General features: G+C 33.1%; 1 protein-coding gene across 1 annotated transcript in view; it reads right to left on the reverse strand.

Moving 5' to 3' along the window:
- Positions 1–22,799, reverse strand: part of LOC143229545 (calcium-activated potassium channel slowpoke-like) — a 162,627-nt gene that overhangs the window by 96,891 nt on the left and 42,937 nt on the right. Inside the window, exon 2 of the mRNA XM_076462028.1 lies at positions 6,896–6,957. Coding sequence (XP_076318143.1) covers positions 6,896–6,957 — 62 coding nt within the window. The remainder of the gene's footprint in view (positions 1–6,895; positions 6,958–22,799) is intronic.

Raw genomic sequence — 22,799 nt, forward strand, 5'->3', positions numbered from 1 at the left:
CCCTCAGATTACGAGTCGCTCGCCTCAACACGCTTGGCCATGCCGGGCCGCGGTTGATAAGGCCTTCAATAGTTTACGTCAAACAATTGGAATGTATTATCCTATAACATATTCAGTCGGCTACTGTAGCCGGCAGCGATTATGGAACACTAAAACCTATTTTTTTACATGAATAAATTAATACAGAGAGTAAACTTACAAGGGGTGAAATGCACTGGGAGTGAAATTACCGTGACAATACCCGAGTGATAATACTGGAAGTCAAATTATTGAGAGTGAATTCTCCTGCAACCAGTTTTAATAAGATGTAAAGATTACATTGAGTGTCAGGTATAAACTCAGCTAATAGTACGTAGCTCGTTCTAAACTATATTTTATTTAGAAAAACATAATCGTTTTAGAACATTTAATACAGTAGTTAACAGTCACAGTTAAACGATGATTAGTCACGAAATTCTACAGAGGCGTTTTATACTTGACTGTTTTATCAATGTTATATCAAAATGTCTTAATTGTGGATTTTAATTGCAGAGCTCAGATACCAAGAATTACACCTAGGGCATTTAGTTTGATAAACAGTCTTAGAATTCAACAGCTATGATATTTTATTATTCATCTTAAAGAAACGTTTAACTCTTCTACTTGATTTTGATAAAAACATTAACCGAGCTTGCGGTTACAATTTTTTTAAGAATATGGTTAAATGGTGTTTCAGTTTCTAAAGATTTTACTTATATAAACGGTAAAGAGATAAACATTTTCTGTTTGTTAAATGTGATATTTATATTTGTGGACGTAAACTGTTTGTTCAAATTACCCTTAACAGCTTTAAGCATGATTTTACATGAAAATACGATTTCAATCAAGAACTTTTTGATGCCATTAAATTATTTTATTAAACAAAGACAGTATTTATTTTATAAGCTTTATGGACTAATATGTTAATTAAATTAATCCCATACAAATCTCCAACAAAGCTGTCATAATTGAAGTATAAGTCTTTTCGGCCATGAGGGCGTTATAATATGACGGTCAATCCCACTATTCGTTGGTGATGACTAGCTGCCTTTCCTCTAGTCTTACACTGCTAAATTAGGAACGGCTAGCACAGAGAGCCCTCGAGTAGCTTTGCGCAAAGTTCAAAAACAAACAAACAAGGTCCACGAGAAGTGTTGCTTAAACAAATACGTTTCAAAAGTGAAAGTGATACTGCTTTATAACTGAAAATATCGGTAATGGTTAACCTTCCAGGCACATTATTAGAATAATCTGATTTTCCCTAAATTATACTTAGAAGAATTATTTGGTTTATTTTTTCTGAAATTATAAACGCTTGTATAAGACGGTTTAATACTACAAACATTCTGACACCAGAGAGAGCTTTAGCAAAGGTTTATATAACTGATAAAAAGAAACTGACTGAATGTTCATTAAAAAGCTTGATGAAGAAATTTAAAATAAAACTATCTATAATCTCTGTGAACGCCAGTTTCCATAAATTAACCTCCTCATCAGATGGCTAAACTTGAAACATATAACGCTGAAATTCAGAGTTCGATCCCTGTGGTGAACATAACACAAGAAGCCCATTCTGCAGATTTGTGCTTAAAAATAAAGAAACAAATTCATAAAAATCCGTCAAAAGTGTTAGATTAGCCATAGGCTGAATTGCCAAGAAATAGAGAGATTGATTACTTTGTATTAAAATAATTTTGGAAACTCGCTACATCACCCAGAAAATCGCCCTGCAACATAGTTTTCATTATAAGATACTTCGTCATAAGGCTGTTATATCCAAAGCACACTACTTCTCCCTGAATTTAATTCCTTTAGAAGCCCCCCAGTAGCACAGCGATATGTTTGCAGACTTACACTGATTGAAATTAGGTTTCGATAATCGAGGCGGGCAGAAGAGCACAGATAACCCTTTGTGTAGCCTTGTGCTTAATAATAAGAAACAACAATTCTCTAGTGTGTGAGTACAATGGTTTCCTACTACCAGTTTTAAGAGTGCGACAGCTGAATAGGACGTATTACTGGAAGCTTTATGTTGGAGAACCCTATTGTTCTTGTTTCGAGACGGAGAATCCTATTAATTACGTTGGATATTGTTACCCGGGGCACAACCTTTATCACTGACCTTTGTGTTCGTGAATTCTCGTTTGTTGATTACCACGAATTGGGTATGAGTTGTTGCAGATCCTGTTATGAAAGGTCCTGTTTCCCAAATTGATCCATACTCCTTTTTTTCCTATGTCATCAAGTGCAAATGATGACCTCGTTATATCAATACTAAATACACAATCTAAAGACATCTTTATGACCTGAGTGAATGAGTATTTTATGTCGGATACTTTCAACAATAATATACACTTCTAAGCATGTGTACACTTTAACGTATTTTTGTTGAAGTAAATTACACAAATACAATTCACTATTAAACTCTGATTTGGTAGAGGCTTCTAGAGTGTGAGCATTCTAATACATCTTATTTTGAATTACGTTTGGAAAAAAATAAAAGTGGAAGCAGGAAATTTGAACTCAAAATGTAGTTTCTGTGGCGTCTTCCAAGAAACAGACAAAATTAGTAATTGTGTTTAGATAATTAACTACAAACATAAACTGACCAAATTTAATCCTTATTTATATCTTCCCCAGCGTATCAAGGTGTAAGCCACATATAGATAACAGCTAATTAGGAATGTGTTCTCTGAAAGTAACAGAATGAGGAAAATAATAATAAAACCAAGCGTGCAAAGATTCTGAAGACTCCTATCTGTTCGTGATAATTGCCAACGTTTCATTTTTCTTTTCAAAATATTTTCAAGTGTATATATATATGTGTGTGTGTGTGTGTATATATATATATATATGTGTGTGTTGTATCTGTTGTATGTGTGTGTGTGTTGTATGTGTGTATATATAAATATATATGTGTTGTATCTGTTGTATGTGTGTGTGTGTTGTATGTGTGTATATATATCTGTGTGTGTTGTATGTGTATATACATATATGTGTATGTATATGCATATATATATATATATATATATATATATATATGTGTGTATATATTGTATGTATATATATATATATATGTATATATATTATATTGTGTGTGTATATATATTATGTATATATATATATTATATATATGCGCGCGTGCGCATATATATATATGTGATACATATATATATATGTGTATATATTATATGCATGTATTATATATTATATTGATATGTGTATATATTATATATATATATAATATATATTATATATATGCGTGTATATGTATATTATGTATATATATATATATATGTGTGTGCGTATATATGTATATGTATGTATATATATATATGTATGTGTATATATATATATATATATATATATATATGTGTGTATATATATATGTGTATATATATATATATATATATATATATATGTATATATATATATATATATGTATATATATATATGTGTGTATATATATATGTGTGTGTGTATATATATATATGTGTGTATATGTATGTGTGTGTGTGTATACGCACACACTTAAATAAAGTTATCAGAGGCATTCACATGACTAAACACTTGATGAAGAAAATAGGTGAGAATAGCCCAATACTTAAAGAAATTAATAAAGTTAGGAAAATAACATATAATTGTACACACGCACATATATCATGATATGCATACATACATACATACTACTCCAATTTATCTAAGAATCACTGTTTCTCAGTGCTTTCAACTATTAAATGCACCCTTCTTCAATGACTCAGCGGTAAGTCTTAGATACCAGTGGTAGGCAGAGCACAGATAACCTTTTGTACAGCTTAGCGATTAACAACAAACGAAACCAAATAGTGATTTTTATATAAACCCGAGCTATGTTTAAAGCTTTAGTTTTGAGGAATGAGTAGTGCCCTTTACTCTTGGTCATCTATTGCTCCTTATCACTCACGTGTACTGCAGACCTCCAATGATAGGATTTTAGACAGGTGATACTCTTTCTGGTGCCATCTGACTTATTCTTGCATTGTTCATAGCTTTGATGTTCCAACGTGATCCTTTTGACCTAAGCCCATGGCAGAAGATGTTTAAGTTTGGAGGAAACGTAGAGTAGTGTGTTACAATCTAGGATACTTCAATACTGTGTAAGTCTATGTGTGTCTCTTTGACTTAGAAACAACACACTAAATCCATAGAAAAATAAATGGATGACACACTCGTCGATATTGGGATAAAGAAAGCTATGCTTGGACTTTTTAAGTTGTTATTCACAGGTAAATCCCGGTTTTGTTTTTATTTTTACTTCTCAGAACACCATACCAAAGTGCAAAAACAATCTTGGAAGCACTAACACAGCGATAAATAGCTAAACATGACTGCTAAGATGTTGGCTCCATCATGTTCTTGGGAAATCCAGTAACAATACTGACTCTTTGTATCCAGTAAATGCTCTTTCACAGAAGTGTACTACAAGGATGATATCCAAAACATTTACATGAAGCTGCAATTTGGTACTAACGGTAACGACTTTGCTCTTATGGATGACTATGCTAGCTATACTGTGTTCGAATCTCAGAGAAGTTCCTTCGGAGAGAGACTGCTGTTAGTGTAAAGTGGCATGCTCCAAACATGAACCCATCTGACCGTATTAGAAACTCCTTCCAACATGATATTTCGAGCCGTCCTACTCCACTCGTGATTCTCCATAATCTGGGAGATAGATATCCTTGTGAAGTAATGAAAAGACCTTCGTAGAAAAACATCCAAAGGTTCATTAGGTGCATGTAGAAATGACATCTGACAATGGTAATTGCTTTATAGCAACACATTCGCTATTAATAAGATGTTTTGCTCTTTTTGATCAATTTTAAAATAATCTCTAGACACCTGAAATATTACATCTTGAAAGGTATTTTGTTCTATACGGAACTAATCAGGCTGTAACCTGTAGGTTAGCTTAGCTGGGCTGTGAATCAGAGGGTTTATGGCTTGTGTCTTGTTGCCGAAACAAAACTCGCTCCGCAGTTTGGAGTCTTAGGCTCGCCATAAAAACGACAGTAAAATCCAAATATTCGGTCAAATAAAAGTGATCCAAGAACTGATGTGAGTTTCTTCACTTTAGTCTATCAACTCATAATTAGAAATGCTAATGTGCAAACAGTCATTGTTTAGCTTTGCACGAAAATGTTGAAACAAACAAAGGAACCTCTTCATACTGAGTTTTAGAAAAGTACGCCAATAAATACGTGCACATTATGTTTGATTTAAAACATGTTAAAGCAAGAAAATACACAAGTGTCAGATGTTTATTAGTCATTTAGTACTTGCTATATTAATCTTTCTAGGTGGTTTCTAGCAAATTATAAGCAACATACATTATAATAAGAAAGCGTTGCATCGTGTATCATTCAATTATCCAATACGCGCCTTTCAAAATCTGTGTAAGTTGAAAAATCAACAGCGACAGGTAAAAGATTATGTTAAAGTCGCGTTTTGTGACATAATGCTACGTCATTTTTCAACCATGTCTGTGTTTGGTCAAAGTGTGATAATTTTGGTGATACGCTATATTCTGATTATTTTGAGCATTATGAAATTATTTTTATCTTTATAGTTTACAAGTTGTTAACCATGATGTAAATTTATATTTGTTCATATTAATGACAGTTTATAATTTGTCAAATTTAGTGGTAGTTTATAATTTGTTCACCATGATGTTAGTTTATATTTGTCCATCTTAATGATAGCTTAAAGTTTGCCTATTGTGCTGGTAGTTTGTCCAACTAAATGATAGTTTACAATGTGTCCATTGTGACAGTGTGAACTTATAATTTTCAAAGTTTTAGTGGTACTTTACATTTGTTTCTTTCTTTGTGCTGATATACAAATTGTCCATATTGGTGTTAATTTCCATTCTTAAATTCATCATTGTGGTTCAGTCACTATTTGCATTTTGGTGATATTTCTCATACTGACCTCTATGTAATATTTTCTTTTATAATTTAAATTTCTGCAAATGGCATACGTATAGAATAAATTTTTCTATAACGATGTCTTTTATTAATCTAAAGTTTACCTCAACGAAAACACAAAAAAAAATATATTTTAACATATTGTAAAATGACAAGAAAATATAAACATAATATTTCAAATGACAAATAATCCATGTGTCGGTGATGTGAAAGGAGCTAATCTCCATTAATTATTATACTATAAACCATAAAGCAGCTTATAAGAATATTCGTATGTAACTAATATTTCATATGTAAAAGTATTAGTATGACCCAAAAATTTTAGTCTTTCCAGTTGACTTGTAAGAGGCTTATGGAATCTCTAAAATTAGAAACCGGTGGTATTCAATGAATGGCGTATATATTTGAAACTCTTCTATTATTTTTTTTGCTCAATATTACTATGACTATTGTATAACTAGCAACAAGTTTTATATTTATATGCTGAAAGTGAGATGTTCCGAAAACTCATTATTATAAATGGTTTTACTTGGATGGTCCTACATTTGGTAAACAAAACGTTTGATGCGAGTCACTGTGAAGATATAAAACGCTAGAAAGTACTACTAGCTGTTGTTTGATGGCTTCCTGTTGTCTAAAGATGTGTTATGCATACATCGTTTCAAGTCCACAAGTGTGATAAACCCTACACTAACAACTGGATTCTGTGCAACGTAAAACCGATCTTTCGTGATACATCAGTTTCAAATAAATCAACATAAAATAAATTATAAAATAGTAATGAATTAATAACAGATATAAAAATCAGTTATCTGATTCAACAAATTCTATCGGTAACATCATAAAATGTATAAACATGTTTTATTATAAAACAGTAAAACTGTTATATCGGTTTCTTAGAGACAAAAACTCACCTTGAAGCGTCAATGAAATATATAATTAAAGATGCTATACTAAGAGAAAACACCAACACCACCTAGAAAATAAAAGAAAGTCCATAAGTAGTAATTCTTTATTAGTTATTTGGAGAAATTATATTTATTTAGACATAAATCAATCTATAAAACACTGTCTATATTTTAATAAATAAATTCTTATCATTGGTGTGCACGTTTTGTAGTGACTATGAAAAACTAGTATAAACAATTAGCACGTGTTAATCAAAGTGTGCATTATACTACACTTCGCTTGAACTTAGAAAATTAAACAATTTTCGGAATAATATGTTCATTTGTTTGATAAATTCTTAATAGCCCCCGAGTGGCCAGATGGTTAAAGCGCTTGACTCGTAATCGTAATGTTACGGTCAATCTCACTATTCGTTGATAAAAATAGTAGCCCAGGAGTTAGCGGTGGGTGGTGATGTCCAGCTGGCTGCCTTCCCTCTAGTCTCACACTACTAAAGTATGGACGGCTAACGCAGATAGCCCTCGTCTAGCTTCGTGCGAAAGTCAAAACACAAACAAACAAATTCTTAATAATAAAAAGTGGTAACAGATACAGCTTCTCTTTGTAGATAATTTATTCTATATTACACCTATTTATTTTACCACGTAAAAGACACCGCTAATTCACATAAAGTTAGATTACAAATAAAAGCGAGATTCGAAGCCCATTTTTATGCAATTTTTAAATTCAAATATTCATTTAATATTTATATATTTGTCTACTTAAGATGCTATTATTATTTTCAATTGTTTCAGTGCTTTTATGTAAAAAGCCTTATATGCAATAACAATAGTATTTTTTATAAGAAACACAGCTCATTATATGAAATAATAAATCAAACTTTGAAAATATCATCTAATATTTCTCCTTTCTTTATAAACTTCCAAAACTGCCTTATAATTTCTTTCTAAAACTCACTTGTACATGAAAACACGTAAATATTTGATGTTTTAACGTGAAGCAAGACAGGAATTATTACACTTACACTGCACGACAAGACAAGGAGTTTGTTAACTAAATAAAACATATATTCAGTTGTTCACATTAATCCATGAACAGAAGAAAAAAAAGAGGTTTCAAAAGTCTTTGAAAGTAAATAACTCTTTCTTCATAGAGATCCGGAGAGAGAATAAAGAGAAATTAATTGCTAGATAGTTGGCATTAGAAAGTCGGTTTCTAATTCTGATACATTGAGAAAAATAGTTGTTAAGTCGTTGAAAGTATAAATAAAAAAAAAATGACGTTTCATTGAAAGTAGAGAATCTTAAAATCCCAGAAAAAGAAAGTCGTTTCGTGTTTAAGCCGCTTAATATTCGAAAAAGCTAAAGATTTACTCAAGTAAAGCTTTACACGTTTGAGAGGTGCGCTTTTATCAAATCCTGGTAACGTTGTGATTAATTTTCCCTCATTATACTGTTCCCCGGGAGACTTAAGTAGATCACACGAACAAAGCATTATCGATTTCTACCAGAGGAAATGTCAGAACAATAAGACATCGTTTCTCTGTCGTTTTCGTAATTAGTCTTTTTGATTGGCTAAGCCTTGTAGGAAAGGACTGTTTGAGATCAAAACGTGCCCTGTCTTCCTCTAGATCTTTGGAGAGACGTGTTTTGGTTTTTCCTAATTTGTTTCGTTCAAGTTCTTTACTGACACAAGAGTCTGATCAACTGAATCTTATGACGTTACTCAAACATCTTTTTCCCCCTCGTGAGTCCCCCGCTAGTACAGCAGTAAGTCTACGGATTTACAACGTTAAAATCAGGGGTTCGATTACCTCGGTGGACTCAGGAGATAGCCCGATGTGGCTTTACTATAAGAAAACACGCACACGCACTCGTGGAAAAATTATACATCATTACTTGAAGAAGAGAAATTCTTAGTTAATGTGTTTTAAAACAAACGAACAAAATAGTTTCGAATCTGGCTCGGCAGGGCCAGGTGGTTAAGGCACTCGACTCGTAATCTAAGGGTCGCGGGTTCGAATACCTGTCACACCAAAGATGTTTCCATTTATAGCCGTGGGGTCGTTATAATGTGACGGTCAATCCCACTATTCGTTGGTAAAAGAGTAGCCCAAAATTGGCGGTGGGTGGTGATGACTAGCTGCCTTCCCTCTAGTCTTACACTGCAAAATTAGGGACGGCTAGCGCAGATAACCTTCATGTAGCTTCGCGCGAAAAACAAAACAAACACACAAGTTCTGAAACTTCGCGTATTATTTTGGGCGTGTGTATTTTAATCACTTTATAAAACAATACTGGAAGATACCGAAAAATATAAATAACGGAACAAAACTTACACGATCGTTTCAAAATTTAGATTTAATATCTCGTATAATGAGATAATTTATCTCAGTATATCCTTACTGTTGTAAATAATACATTTTCTTATAAAATTATCTCATCCATTTAAAAGGTAATTGAAATTTCAGAAGAAACCCAATATTGCAATAATTTTGTTTGTTGGAGATTTAGCACAAAGCTTTAGTTTGGTCTGTTTTGAATTTCGAGCAAAGCTGCACGAGGGCCATCTGCGCTAGTAGTCCCTAACTTAACAGTATAAGACTAGAGGGAAGGCAGCTAGTCATCACCATCCACCGCCAACTCTTGAGTTACTCTTTTATCAACGAATAGAGGACTTGATCGTCACATTATAATCGCCCCACGGCTAAAAGGGCGAGCATGTTTGTTGTAACAGGGATTTGTACCCGCGACCCTTAGATTACGAGTCGAATGCCTTAACCTTCTAGCCATGCCGGGCACTACACAAAGGGCTACTTATGTTGTGCTCACCATGAGTATCAAAACCCGGTATTTAGCTTTCTGAGTCTACAGATACACCACTGTGTCACTGGTGGCCAATTGTAAAATTAGACAAACGAACTTTACCACGAATTTTGATTGAATAATTCAAACAATGTTCTATTTTAATTACGATATCTTATTAAAATGTTTCAACTTGTTTCCGCTTGTCTTCGTAATACCACGAAATTCAAACTATGACAGCTTCTGACACAAAAGCTAATTAGATAGATGAAGGCTGAAAGTAGGCTATAAGTTAATGAAACCTATCCTGTGTTTCTGTTTAAATAGAAGTACACAACGTTGTAAATAAACACATTAAAAAAAAAAACGTGTAATGATTAGAATGTATTAAATGCGTGAAATTCATTCGGATATTACGCTGTTAACTACATTTTTTCTTTTCAATATTAATTAATTGAATTTGTTTCAATGTACTTAATTCTAGTCATGGTTGAAAAGCTAGCAATAACAATTATTTATATTAAAAACTTTTTTTTAATGTCAGACAATTTTTCGTCATTGCAGCTTCATTAGGACTATTAGTAAAATAGTACATTTGTGGTTGGCCCCTTTATTCTAAACTGGTTGTTTCTATAGAAGATAAATGTTTCAAACGGGTGAAAGTTTATTCAGAAATACAACTGGATTTCACAAACCAAGTTCCTTTATTTCGATATACTACTGGCCCTTATGAAGCAGAAATAGTGAAACGTTGGCGTATATAAAAGTTTTATTTTTGTTATTAATTGGAGACTGAACGTTTTATTTTTACTAACTTTATTGCCAAAATGTTTAAATCTTTCCAAACTTTGTATTACAAATTCTAAAAAAAATACAAGAACAGTAATTTGTGTAGGAATTACTGAGATATAAAAAAAAATTTTAGTCTAGAAATGGTCTGAATTTTAATCTTTAGAGGTGTTTCTGAAAGTCCTCTGCTGGTACAGCTGTAAATCTACGAATTTACAAAGTTAAAATCAAAGGTTCGATTCCTCTCGGTAGACTCAGCAGATAGCCCAATGTTGCTTTGCTATAAGAAAAACACATACACTGTTTCTAAAAAGTCGTTTCTGTATCATACACCAATTAAATTAACATTGGTTTGTGAAAAGAAAGTGGTTAGTGAATAAACATCTGCTCAAAACATTTTACTAGTAGAAAGGCAGCGAGTTCATAGTAAAGAAGTTAGTCACATAGGAATGTGATTTTAAAAGAGTCAAGTTATATATGAGTACAAACCCCATACAAACATAAGTTAAAAGCGGTTTAGATTAACGACAACAAAGGAAGGAATACTGGGTACTCTACATTTATGTCACGTGAAATAATGAAGGAAATGAATTATTCCTCACGGTGCTAAATAGTGTAAAGAAAGACGAAAATTGTGCGATCGTTTTCAAGTGTTGACTTAAAAAATAAAATAACGTGCTTATTTTACTTTACAAATTATATTATTGTAATATAATAGTTTTTTCCTTAATCCATACACAAAATAACAATTTTGGAAGGTGCTCTAGGAACGTTTGTTCATTTCTCTGTTTCAGCAAAACTATACATTGAGCTAATTAACTCTGTCCACCGCGGGAAATCGAACCCTAGATTCTGGTTTCATAAGACCTTAAAATAACCTGCTAAAACACCTACTGTAAGAAAAGACTAATTTGGTTATGATTCATCCAAGTTTTAATTTGATATTTCTAATAACTAACTCTTTTTTTTCTAAAAAAGTACTTGTTTCGCAAATAGTCTTTTTGTACAACGTTACATAACCTATTCATGCGAGAACAACAATTATCAGTAAAGCAAAATGTGTTTATATATTAGTAAAATACATCACCCAAATGGACTCAAATCCTCGAACCTTTTTTTTCATCCTACTTTATTTGCTTGACAGATTGTTTTGTTTTTTAAATATAGTAATAGAAAGTAAGGCTTTTATTAAAATGTGTTTAATGAAATACCTATAACGTTATATGTCAAATTATTTCACTTTATATTATCAACATTAAAGTAAATTAAATGTTACATTGTGACAGTCTGATTGAGTACCTGTAAAAACCAAACACCGAAAACAACATTCCACTAAGTTGTTGTTAGTACATTTATCATTAGATATGTATTTACTAAACCGTTTATGTCACCATGAAAAAGAAACTATCATAATCGAGAACGTCAGTTTTGGTGTAAACAAAATTTAGATTTTAGTGTTATACGACTCACTTCTGTTCTGAACTAACTCAATTTAACCGTTATTAATTTAGTGGTCGGATATTTTAACCAAACAATTAGTACACTGCTTGACCTTTGTGTGTTGGTATAAGGTTCTGGTGTCTCCATGTGTTTCTTTAACTCTGATTTTTCCAGTATATTTCCACTAGCACGTGATGACATACTAACCTGCATTGGTTAACACTGAGCTTCAAAATGTTGAACAGTTAAATTACTGCATAACACATTATTGTCAAAAATTAAATATTTATGTAACCCAATGTTGCGTGAAGATATTTATCACTCCCTTCCCAACTGCCTTGACTACAATTTCTTCACTGTAGGCTCTAAAGCCTGTCATCTTGAACGTGTTAACGACTATGCAATAACAGATCTGTTTCTGATTGTCTAAAATGTTCATCTCTCTCACCTGTCACCAAGAACTTGTTCTATATCACGTCAAACAAGAACATTCTTTCACGCCATTTATCAAAACTTCTGAATGAAGTCTTTCAAAAATTTAGAACAAGTAACCTTCATCGACATCATCCATCAAAACTCCAGAATTATCATAAATCTATTTTCTACGTCATTCGTCAAATATTTGTAATAAAGTAGACCACTAACGATAACACACAAATCATATAACAAAAGTACTTAAGAAAACTTATCCACCTCTCACATCATCTATCAAAACTTTAGCATATCATCAAACTATTTTATATCATCTATTAAAACTCTAGGAGCTTACATATCCCTCAAGTATACAACTTTAGAATGAATGAAATTCCACCGTCTAAATTGTTTATCAAAACTACTGTGAGAATACAAAACTTCTACTTATAAAGTTCCTTAACGTACACGAGAAAATCATCTACATTACCTAATAATATCTAAAACGAACACATAGTCGTAAATATGATTCGTCAAAACTCTAGTGAACATATAAATACAACAAATAATTTTATTGAAAAGCAATTTTGCTTTGAATTTCGCACAAAGCTGCGCGAGAGTTATCTGCGCTAGCCCTCCTTTAATTTTGCAGAGATAGACAAGATAGAAGGCACTAGTCAATATCATCCACCGCTACCTCATGGGTTACTCTTTCACCAACGAATAGTGAGATGTTAATAGATTACGTCCACATAACTGAAAGGGTAGGCTCTTTCGGTATGAAGAGGATTCGAACCCGCAACCAGCAAATTACGACTCGAGCGCCATAACCAACAAACAGGTCATGCCAAACCCTAAACAAATTACAAAACCACAGTGGCACATTTTACTATAGTGAATTAAATATTTGCCGAGTGTTGAGTATATAATAAAACAATATTACTGCTACTGTGTTTTCTTAAAAAATAATAATTTAATCAAAATAAACTTAGATCACATAAATGAAAGTTTTAATTCTGTTCGGGTGTTCCAAATTATACAAAACTGTTATTTGAAACAACAATGATTTAACAAAAAAAATATATTGTTTAAATTATTCAATCAAAACTCGTGATAAAGTTCGTTTGTTTATTTTTACACTCGTCCACCAGTGACACAGTGGTGTATCTGTAGACTCAGAAAGCTAAATACCGGGTTTTGATACTCATGATGAGCAGAACATAAGTAATCCTTTGTGTAGTGCCCGGCATGGCCAGGAGGTTAAGGCATTCGACTCGCAATCTAAGGGTTGCGAGTTCGAATCCCTGTTACAACAAACATGCTCGCCTTTTAGCCGTGGTGCGGTTATAAGGTGACGATCAAGTCCACTATTCGATGATAAAAGATAAGCCCAAAAGTTGGCGGCTGGTGGTGATGATTAGTTGCCTTCCATCTAGTCTTTCATTGTTACGTGTAGTTTTGCGCGAAATGTAAACATATCAAACCTACTGCGTCTATATCGATTTATTAGATATTCTCCACTTCAATTGATTTATATGTTTATTATCTCACTCAGGTTATCGTGTCTCCCACACACCAGCATGTTGTATTTCTTGTACCTTTTATTATTTAATTTTCTTTTACTTCATTTCCACAATTCTCTTGTTGTACCATGTATCCTCCATCTTCGCCAGCTTATCTCTTGCGTATGTGTGTGTTTCTTCTTACAGGAAAACTACATAGGGCTATTTTCTGAGTCCACGAAGGGGAAATGGACCTCTGATTTTAGCGTTTTAACTCCGTAGACTTACCGCTGTACCAGCTGATGACTTACCTCTTGCATTGGTGTTGTATAAAATATCCGACACCCTGCCGCTTTGTGTCCGCCTCAGAACCTCTATTCATTTATACAGCCTGTCAGTTTATACTGACTCCCACATTTCTCGTATGTTATCAGAACTCCTGATGTCTTTTTAGACTACAATTTATTATACATTTCTGTTGATTTACAATATTACCGATGCGTCTGTCAGTGTGTTGATTTAGAACATATATTGATTTATAATGCCTTCTAACTTTCTCTTCCTTAATTACCATCCGTTACATCTCTTACATTTCATGATGTCTCCTGTACGTCAGCCAATCCACAATACTTCCAAAATGTACGTTAGTTTAAAATTTCTCTTTCAGTTTCGTTGATTTATGTATGTTTCCTTCTCCAGCTTTTTTATATTTCACTCTTTGTTCTTCTCTGATGGTTGATAACGTTGCTGGTACTTAGCTGCATTCCTGTCAGTTCTTGGTGTATCCTGCATGCCAATCGGATTTTGGCATCTCTTGCTCTTATCTCGACATTTGATGTCTTATGCAAATAAAGCTCTTTATCATGTTTCCCAGAGAAACATATGTTTATAATATCTCCTAAAACTCTGTTGGTTTATCATATTTCCTGCTCGTACACTTACTTATAGTTTGCTACATGTTTACATGTTTCTTACAATTACATTGGTTTATGTCTCCTACAACTCTGTTCGTTTATCATATTCACCTACGTCTCAACAGGTTTAGAATACTTTCACAAAAACTGTAGATTTAACATATCTCTCACATTTATAATTTTCTAATCTATGTGCATTTGACAGTTTACGTTTCGTTAAGTTTAATGTAAATGGCTTATGGACCAGAATTTTTATTTTACAGGATAGTTTTTAATCAAGTTGCTTACTTTTTATTTTTGGCAAAATAACTTCATAAGATTAAGCGTGTTTGAACATGACCTTCAAAAGTCATGAAAACATCACATTAGTACTTTGCAATGAGATTTTAAAAATAAAAATCAAAGTTATCTTTCAATACTACAATACAATCGGTATTAAGTTGAATTCGAAGTTATATGAATTAGCTAAAATGACTAAAGAACGTGGCAAGTCCTTTGAGCAATTAACAAAATGTTTGTGTTTTTCTGATAGCAAAGCCACATCGGGCTATCTGGTCAGCACACCAAGGGGAATCGAACCCCTCATTTTAGCGTTGTAAATCCTGAGACATACCGCTGTGTTAGCCGGGGACGTTAACAAAATCACATTTTGAAGTTGATTAACTGGAAAAGCCTATGTATAACTCGTAGTTAAAATATACGTTATTTAGCACCAGCATAAGGAACATACAGTAGAATAAAAGAACAATATCTGGATTTATTTTCTTATAATTTTCAACCTAAACCTACTTTTCTCAGTCAAATATTATTAGCTGACACCCATTTAGAAGTAACTAACATATCTAAATTTACTTATCCTAACGTGATAAATTACATTCAACATCAATTTTATTAATAAAATTCAAGTTTTCTGAGTCTAATCACTCTTGCTAATAACGTAACGACCCATTCATTGCCATGTTTAAGTTACATTTAGTATTCAGCGTAATGCCTTCTGCTCACGAGATATGACCTCCTCGGTGCCAGTGTTTTATTGAAATATCCCATGTATTCTTCATTATAATAGCTTCTTCTCATATCATATTGAACTCATTACTACCAGTGTTTTATTACTATATATACGGATTATTCAATGCAGTTATTTTTACTTGTAAAAGTAATCATAAGCGTTTTGCTGATTCAAGTTTTCTAGAGTAAGATCATTTCTACAATAACGTTATTTACTATCCTAAGAAAACATAGAATTAACAAATGCTGCTAAAAGATTAAGACATTAAGGAAACGTCTCTGATCCTGCAACCTAGATTCTGAAAAACAAAACGTTTTACCACCCAAGTTTTCTGTAATATAATACCAAATACAACACCAGATGGCATTCAAACTCATGGAAATTTCAAAATTCAGGACCCATATTCGGCTTCTATACTAAATAAATTTCTAAACTAAAAATTATTACCTTCAATGCCACTTATATTCTGGAAATTCTATATAAATATATGCGATAACCGTCACTAATTTAGCAACGTAAGACTACAACGAAGGTAGCTAGTCATCACCACCAACCAACAACTGTGGTGTTGACTAGCAGATTTTAACACATCTATGGCTGAAAGAGCGAGCATGTTTGATGTGACGGGGATTCGAATCCGTGACCCTCATATTGCGAGTCGAGCGCTTTAACCACCCAGTCATGCTGGGCCTCTAGTTAAATGTCAGTGAATTAAAGAGAATTAATATGTACACAGACACACACACTATTCATTCCACCATTATATGATATATACACACACAATATTCATTCCACCACTATATGATATATACACACACACTATTCATTCCACCGTTATATGATATATACACACACAATATTCATTCCACCACTATATGATATATATACACACACTATTCATTCCACCACTATATGATATATATATATATATATAGACACTTTTTCTCCTATCTGAATTTCATTTTCAAGTTCAAAATCAGCACCTACCCCCTCATAAAGATATCACGCATATCTTTCGTCAAATTGCTGATCAACTGATCTCTGACTACATCCATTTCTGTTCATGATATTCAACTAGTTCTAAACAAAAGAAACAGCACCATTCCTAGTCCAATGAAATAACATAGTTACATCTTCAGCATGCGCCAGTAAGATTATTCTCGTAAGGTTTCATATCCTCATACTTCGCACACCGTATCATCCAGTCTCTTGGAAGATTCAGCAAGTGTAAACAACAATTATGTTTTCTTTATTACTATACACGCTACACCAGTTAAACTGACTTTATTCCTACTCAAATCAATATCTATATGGATTATTGCTGATATTAGTTTAGTTTCGATAACAGAGAGAAGAACAACTTATTTGTTTGGTTTGAATTTCTCGCAAAGTTACACGAGAGCTATCTGTGCTAGCCGTCCCTAATTTAGCAGTGTAAGACTAGAGGGAAGGCAGCTGGTCATCACCACCCACCGTCAACTCTTTTTATAAACGACAGTCAGTTTGACCGAAACCTTATAACGCTCCCACGGCTGAAGGGACAAGCATGTTTGGTGCCATGAGAAATCGAACCAGCAGCCCTCAGAGTGCGAGTTGTGCGCCTTAACCACCCGGCCATGAACAACAATTGTATTACCGGCTGACAGTACCTTTTTCTTAATTTTAAAATAGAAATTGTCAGTTTTAATGTGATGTATGTCTAGATATGCTCAGAAGCATAATAATAATGTAATCCTAGTTTTATGAAGTGCTGTAATAATAACCTTCATATGTCTAACACTTTACTCCTATGTACACCGTAACAGTAGTGTTATTTCAGCCTTTCTTCTAAGAACTAAACTGGACTCAACACTGCGATTCAATATGTCTACATGGAAACTAATAAATTTTGTTCATTTGCGAGTCCCACCAAGCAAAAATTCAACATTTCGTTTTCTATAATTAAAAACATCACATGGTTTTCATAGAATTTGTTAGATTTTATTACATATAATTTATTAGTAAAATTATAAGATTTGACAGCTTTAAGTTTATGTTGAATTAAAACCTGAACTTTCTTTGTTTATTTTTTAATTTCGCGCAAAACTACGCGAGGAATATCTGCGCTAGCCGTCCATAATTTAGCAGTTTAAGACTAGAGGGAAGGCAGGTAGTCATTACCACCCATCTTCAACTCTTAGGCTACTCTTACCAACGAATAGTGGGATTGACCGTCACCTTATATCGCCCCCACGACTAAAAGGGCGACATGTTTGGTCCGACGGAGATTCAAACCCGCGAGAAACCTTAATTAGTCTATTTAATAATTTTGACTTTTACATTAGAAAAGGACTAGAATATAAACAGAACAATATGCTTGAACTGTTTAGCGTTTATTTCTATTAATCTACAGCAAACTTACATTTTAATGTGTCATTTTATTTTGAAATAGGTTTGTTTTTGTTTTGAATTTAGTTGTAATTATTTAAAGAATCAAGTTTCTCAGCACAAGTTATGGTTTTTGAAGCTATAATGTTTTATTCTTGAAATACATTCTATCATTATCATTCTTATGTAGTGGTAATTAACTGGTCTTCACACACATTCATTTCTTCCACAGTAACTCTCTTAGTGTGCTTCTATCATTATCATTCTTATGTAGTAGTAATTTACTGGTCTTCACACACATTCATTTCTTCCACAGTAACTCTCTTACTGTGCTTCTATCATTATCATTCTTATGTAGTAGTAATTTACTGGTCTTCACACACATTCATTTCTTCCACAGTAACTCTCTTACTGTGCTTCTATCATTATCATTCTTATGTAGTAGTAATTTACTGGTCTTCACACACATTCATTTCTTCCACAGTAACTCTCTTACTGTGCTTATTTTCTTATTAAATAGCAAATGTGACCTTGTGCGATTTACACAACAGAGCTATGTTTAATAAACCGTACGCTCGGAACCATCACGTGCCGGGTAACGACGTCATCAAATGACAGCAGGATATTAGAATATTGGAATTACAACAGGATATTATAATAGCTGCGACAGAGCAATTGTTTTACAGGGTTTTCAACCTGACAAGAGAATTAAATTCCTCTTATAATGGAAATTCCTAGGATGTATAAAATAACAGGATATATACATGTTTAACTAAAACTGGATTATTTTGGTTGTGCATAGTCAAATGGAGTGAGAGCAATAAAGATTTTGACAAAGACTTCAGTAAAGAGAAAGAGAGACGAAAAGAGGTTAATTGAGGTTTATACTACTGAACTGGAGGAAAGCTCAATCGTAAAAACGAATTTAAATCTATCTAACTTATTCGTTTGATATTTTCTATATGTACTATTGTCCGAGCCCATATATTCAAGTATAAGATTACGTCAATTTTTTTCAAGTATTTCGCTGCTAGTCACAAGAAAAATAATTCATATTTAACAATAATAAAGCTACTGTTATTAGTTGGGGGATTAGGGAGAAACCTCCAGTTTCTACTGTTATGGATTTGTAACAAAGGTAAATTTGAAAATATTCCAGACTTTGAAGATCAAGGGAAAGTATATTTCCATTTTCCCCGCCATATTGTCGAAACACGTGTACGTCCACAATTTATTTCTAGGTATGTAAAAATAGGTACATTTATATAACTTAAAATGAATATGTAACCTAATACATCTTGTTCACATTCCTAGGAGGACAGCGGTAAGTCCTCAGATTTACAACGCTAAAATCAGATGTTTGATTCCTTCTCAGTGGACACAACAGATAACCTGTTAAGGCTTTGCTAGAATAGAAACACGCGCAGTTATTATCCCATAAATTACACGCCACCTTTTCTTCTCACGTCTGTACAATTCGATAATGACATTAGTTCACTGTTAAACGTAATTTTCTACACAAACCAGAGCAGCACTGATTAAACTATATTTTACGGACATATTTTCTTCTTCTGTACGTTCGCGAAAACTTTCTTTTCTTCCTCTCTGTGTTTTTCCAAAACGAAGTAAATGCGCGCGCATATTATCGCCTGCAGTTGGGAATGCAGAACCAGACCCAATAATCCTTTACGTCATCATCGTCGGTTGTAACGGATCAATTTAGACTCAAAAATTCACTCATTTTATGAAAGATGTACTTCTAGAGTACAGTTCAAACTCACTGGGTTCCTATTTCGACAAAATACTTCAATGATTAACCATAACTACTTCCTATTAAGTTAACTTATTTGTATCAACTATTATATTAAGTGTTTGATTAGATAATTATAATTTTCGCGAACCAATAAAAGCCAACACCCCAAAACAATCAAGCAGTGTAAGTCCTCTAACAATTAATAAATGTCAAATAATTTCACAACCTTAAAGAATAAATAAATCGTATTTTACACAATATTACTGAAGTTTTATACTGTGTGAACGCTGGAAACACGAAGTTAAACAAACATTGATTTCAGTTTGTTGGTATGTGTATTTAATGTGTTGTGACTCCGACTAACCATGACACACGGAAACACATTTCCAAATTCCCAACTTTCTCCTTATATTTTGTAAGATACCTGTGGACATAATAAGTGCGCGTACTATTACTGTATAAGTGTGAAAAGTTACGTTTGCGTCAGTATAAAGTAGACATATACACTTATTGCGTTCATAGTTATGTTTAAGCCCATAAATATATACCGTATATCAACAGTGCACTAAACATTTAACTGTTAACAGTAACTAATAATATAAAGCTAGGTAACAAACCAAACCAAAGGTTAATGCCAATCATTCTTTCAATTAGCTATTAAGTATCAAAATCAAACACAAAATATGAAATGCGACAGATGTACAGTGTTTTACAGTCCTCTTGCAACAGTCACTTTAAAGTTTAATTTATTTGTTTATTTTAAATTTCGTGCAAAGCTACGCGAGAGCTGTCTGCACTCGTCGTCCCTAATTCAGCAGTGTAAAGTTAGAGGGAAGGCAGTAAGTCATCACCACTCACTGCCAATTCTTGGAATATTCTTTTACCAAGGAAAGGATTGATCGTCACATTATAACGCCCCAACTGCTGAAAGGTTAAGTATGATTGGTATTTGAACCCGCAACCCTTGATTTGAATAAAAATAAACGGAGAGATTGAATGTGTGTATGTGTGTTTTCTAATGGAAAAGCCACATCGGACTACCTGCTGTGTCCATCGAGGGCAATCGTACCCCCCTGATTATATCACTGTAAATCCAAAGACTTACCGCTGTCACAGCGAAAAACAAGAGGTTGAGTAATATTGCTTATGACATTGGTTTTGTTTTGTTATGACTAAAATATTTGAAATTCTAATTGTGCCTTAACTGTATAAGGCTCTGATATGTACAGTTACTAATCACATAGGTATACATACATATACGTCTGAACAATGTGTATGTAGTGCTGTACATGTTTCTATACTTTAAGTGTACTTCTGGTGGGCAAGCATGGTCTACTGGTTAGTGTGTAGGAAATGTGAATCCAAAGACTCATGGTTCGCATCCTGTTACTATAAAAACTTACTCAACACCTTTGGACAGCGTGTACTATAATACAAAACTATTGCACGAGGTTGCCGTGTGTACTATAAACTTATCTTCTCTTTAGTCTATCAGTTCAGAATAAGAGACGTATTTCGAGATAGGCATAATTGTATAAAGCTAGAAATAAACCTGTCCAGGTTTTGAAAGAAGGCTAGCAGTTCAATTTATTTTGTCTTAATTATTTTTGTGCTAGCGAACATGCATATACGTTAGATAAAACGATTTTTGCATAAAAATATTGTCTTAATGAGGAAACAAAAATGCGCAATTTTTCTTTATATCTATTATATTACCAAATATTTTAATTTAATATCTGGAGTAATTAACATACACTCTTTAAATTGGTCTTAACGTTATAGTTTGATAGCTGAAATAGTTAATCAACACTTATAAATTAACTTTAGTATTACAGTTTGGTGAGTGGAGTAATTCATAAGCATCTCATACAATTTAACTTTAATACTATACTTTGATATTTGGTGTAATTAATACGCCCATTACAAATTATTTTAAATATTACTAGTTCGAGTAATTAATTAACATCTTAAAATTAATTTTAATATTACAGTTTAAAAGATGGAGTATTTAATCAATTATTTATAAAGTAACAAAGATAAGGACTTCAAGACTTAATTTTAAACTAACGTGATTCAGCTACAGAATACATTTAAGTTCATTTGATGTTTAGCTTGAAAAATCGAAATTATAGAAAATACTGAAATTTCAGGGCAAATAATAAGTAAATCATGTAATGTAAATCAGAAAACAATGAGTTTAACGCTATCCTGTGTCTGGTAAGTCAGCGGTAAGTTTACTAACTTATAATACTAAAATCTGGTGTTTGATTCATCGCGGTGGATAGAAAAAATGACCTAATTTGACTTTGCTCTAAGAAAAACAAACAAACTCTTTCATGGTCGATATTTAACAACATAGCATATTTGACATTTTGTTGCGAAATTTATCGCCATTATTTCTTTCTACTTGTAATAGTAACATTTTTTGTTACAGTAGGTTTAGTAGTTCACTGGACAGTACTTAAATATGTATTGAATCTCGTAAGGAATGCAGACATCAAATGTTTACCACGTTTTAGAGTAGTGCTACATCTAACAAAAGAAATAATTCAGGCCCAACAAATCCAGGCGGGTTTAAGCGTGCGACTCGTAATCTGAGGGTCGCGGGTTCGCATCCCCGTCGCGCCAAACATGCTCGCCCTTTCAGCCGTGGGGGCATTATAATGTACGATCAATCCCACTATTCGTTAGTAAAAGAGTAGCCCAAGAGGTGGCGATGGGTGGTGATGACTAGCTGCCTTCCCTCTAGTCTTACATTGCAAAATTAGGGACGGCTAGCGCAGATAGCCCTCGAGTAGCTTTGCGCGAAATTAAAAAACAAAAAACAAAACAGAAATAATTTTGGCATTTAAAACACGTATACGAGCAGAATTCACTAAAGAAAGCTGTAATCCGTTATTTCGGCCCGGCATAACCAAGC

This window comes from Tachypleus tridentatus, chromosome 10 (genome assembly GCF_004210375.1).
Source record: "Tachypleus tridentatus isolate NWPU-2018 chromosome 10, ASM421037v1, whole genome shotgun sequence".
Taxonomy (NCBI): domain Eukaryota; kingdom Metazoa; phylum Arthropoda; class Merostomata; order Xiphosura; family Limulidae; genus Tachypleus; species Tachypleus tridentatus.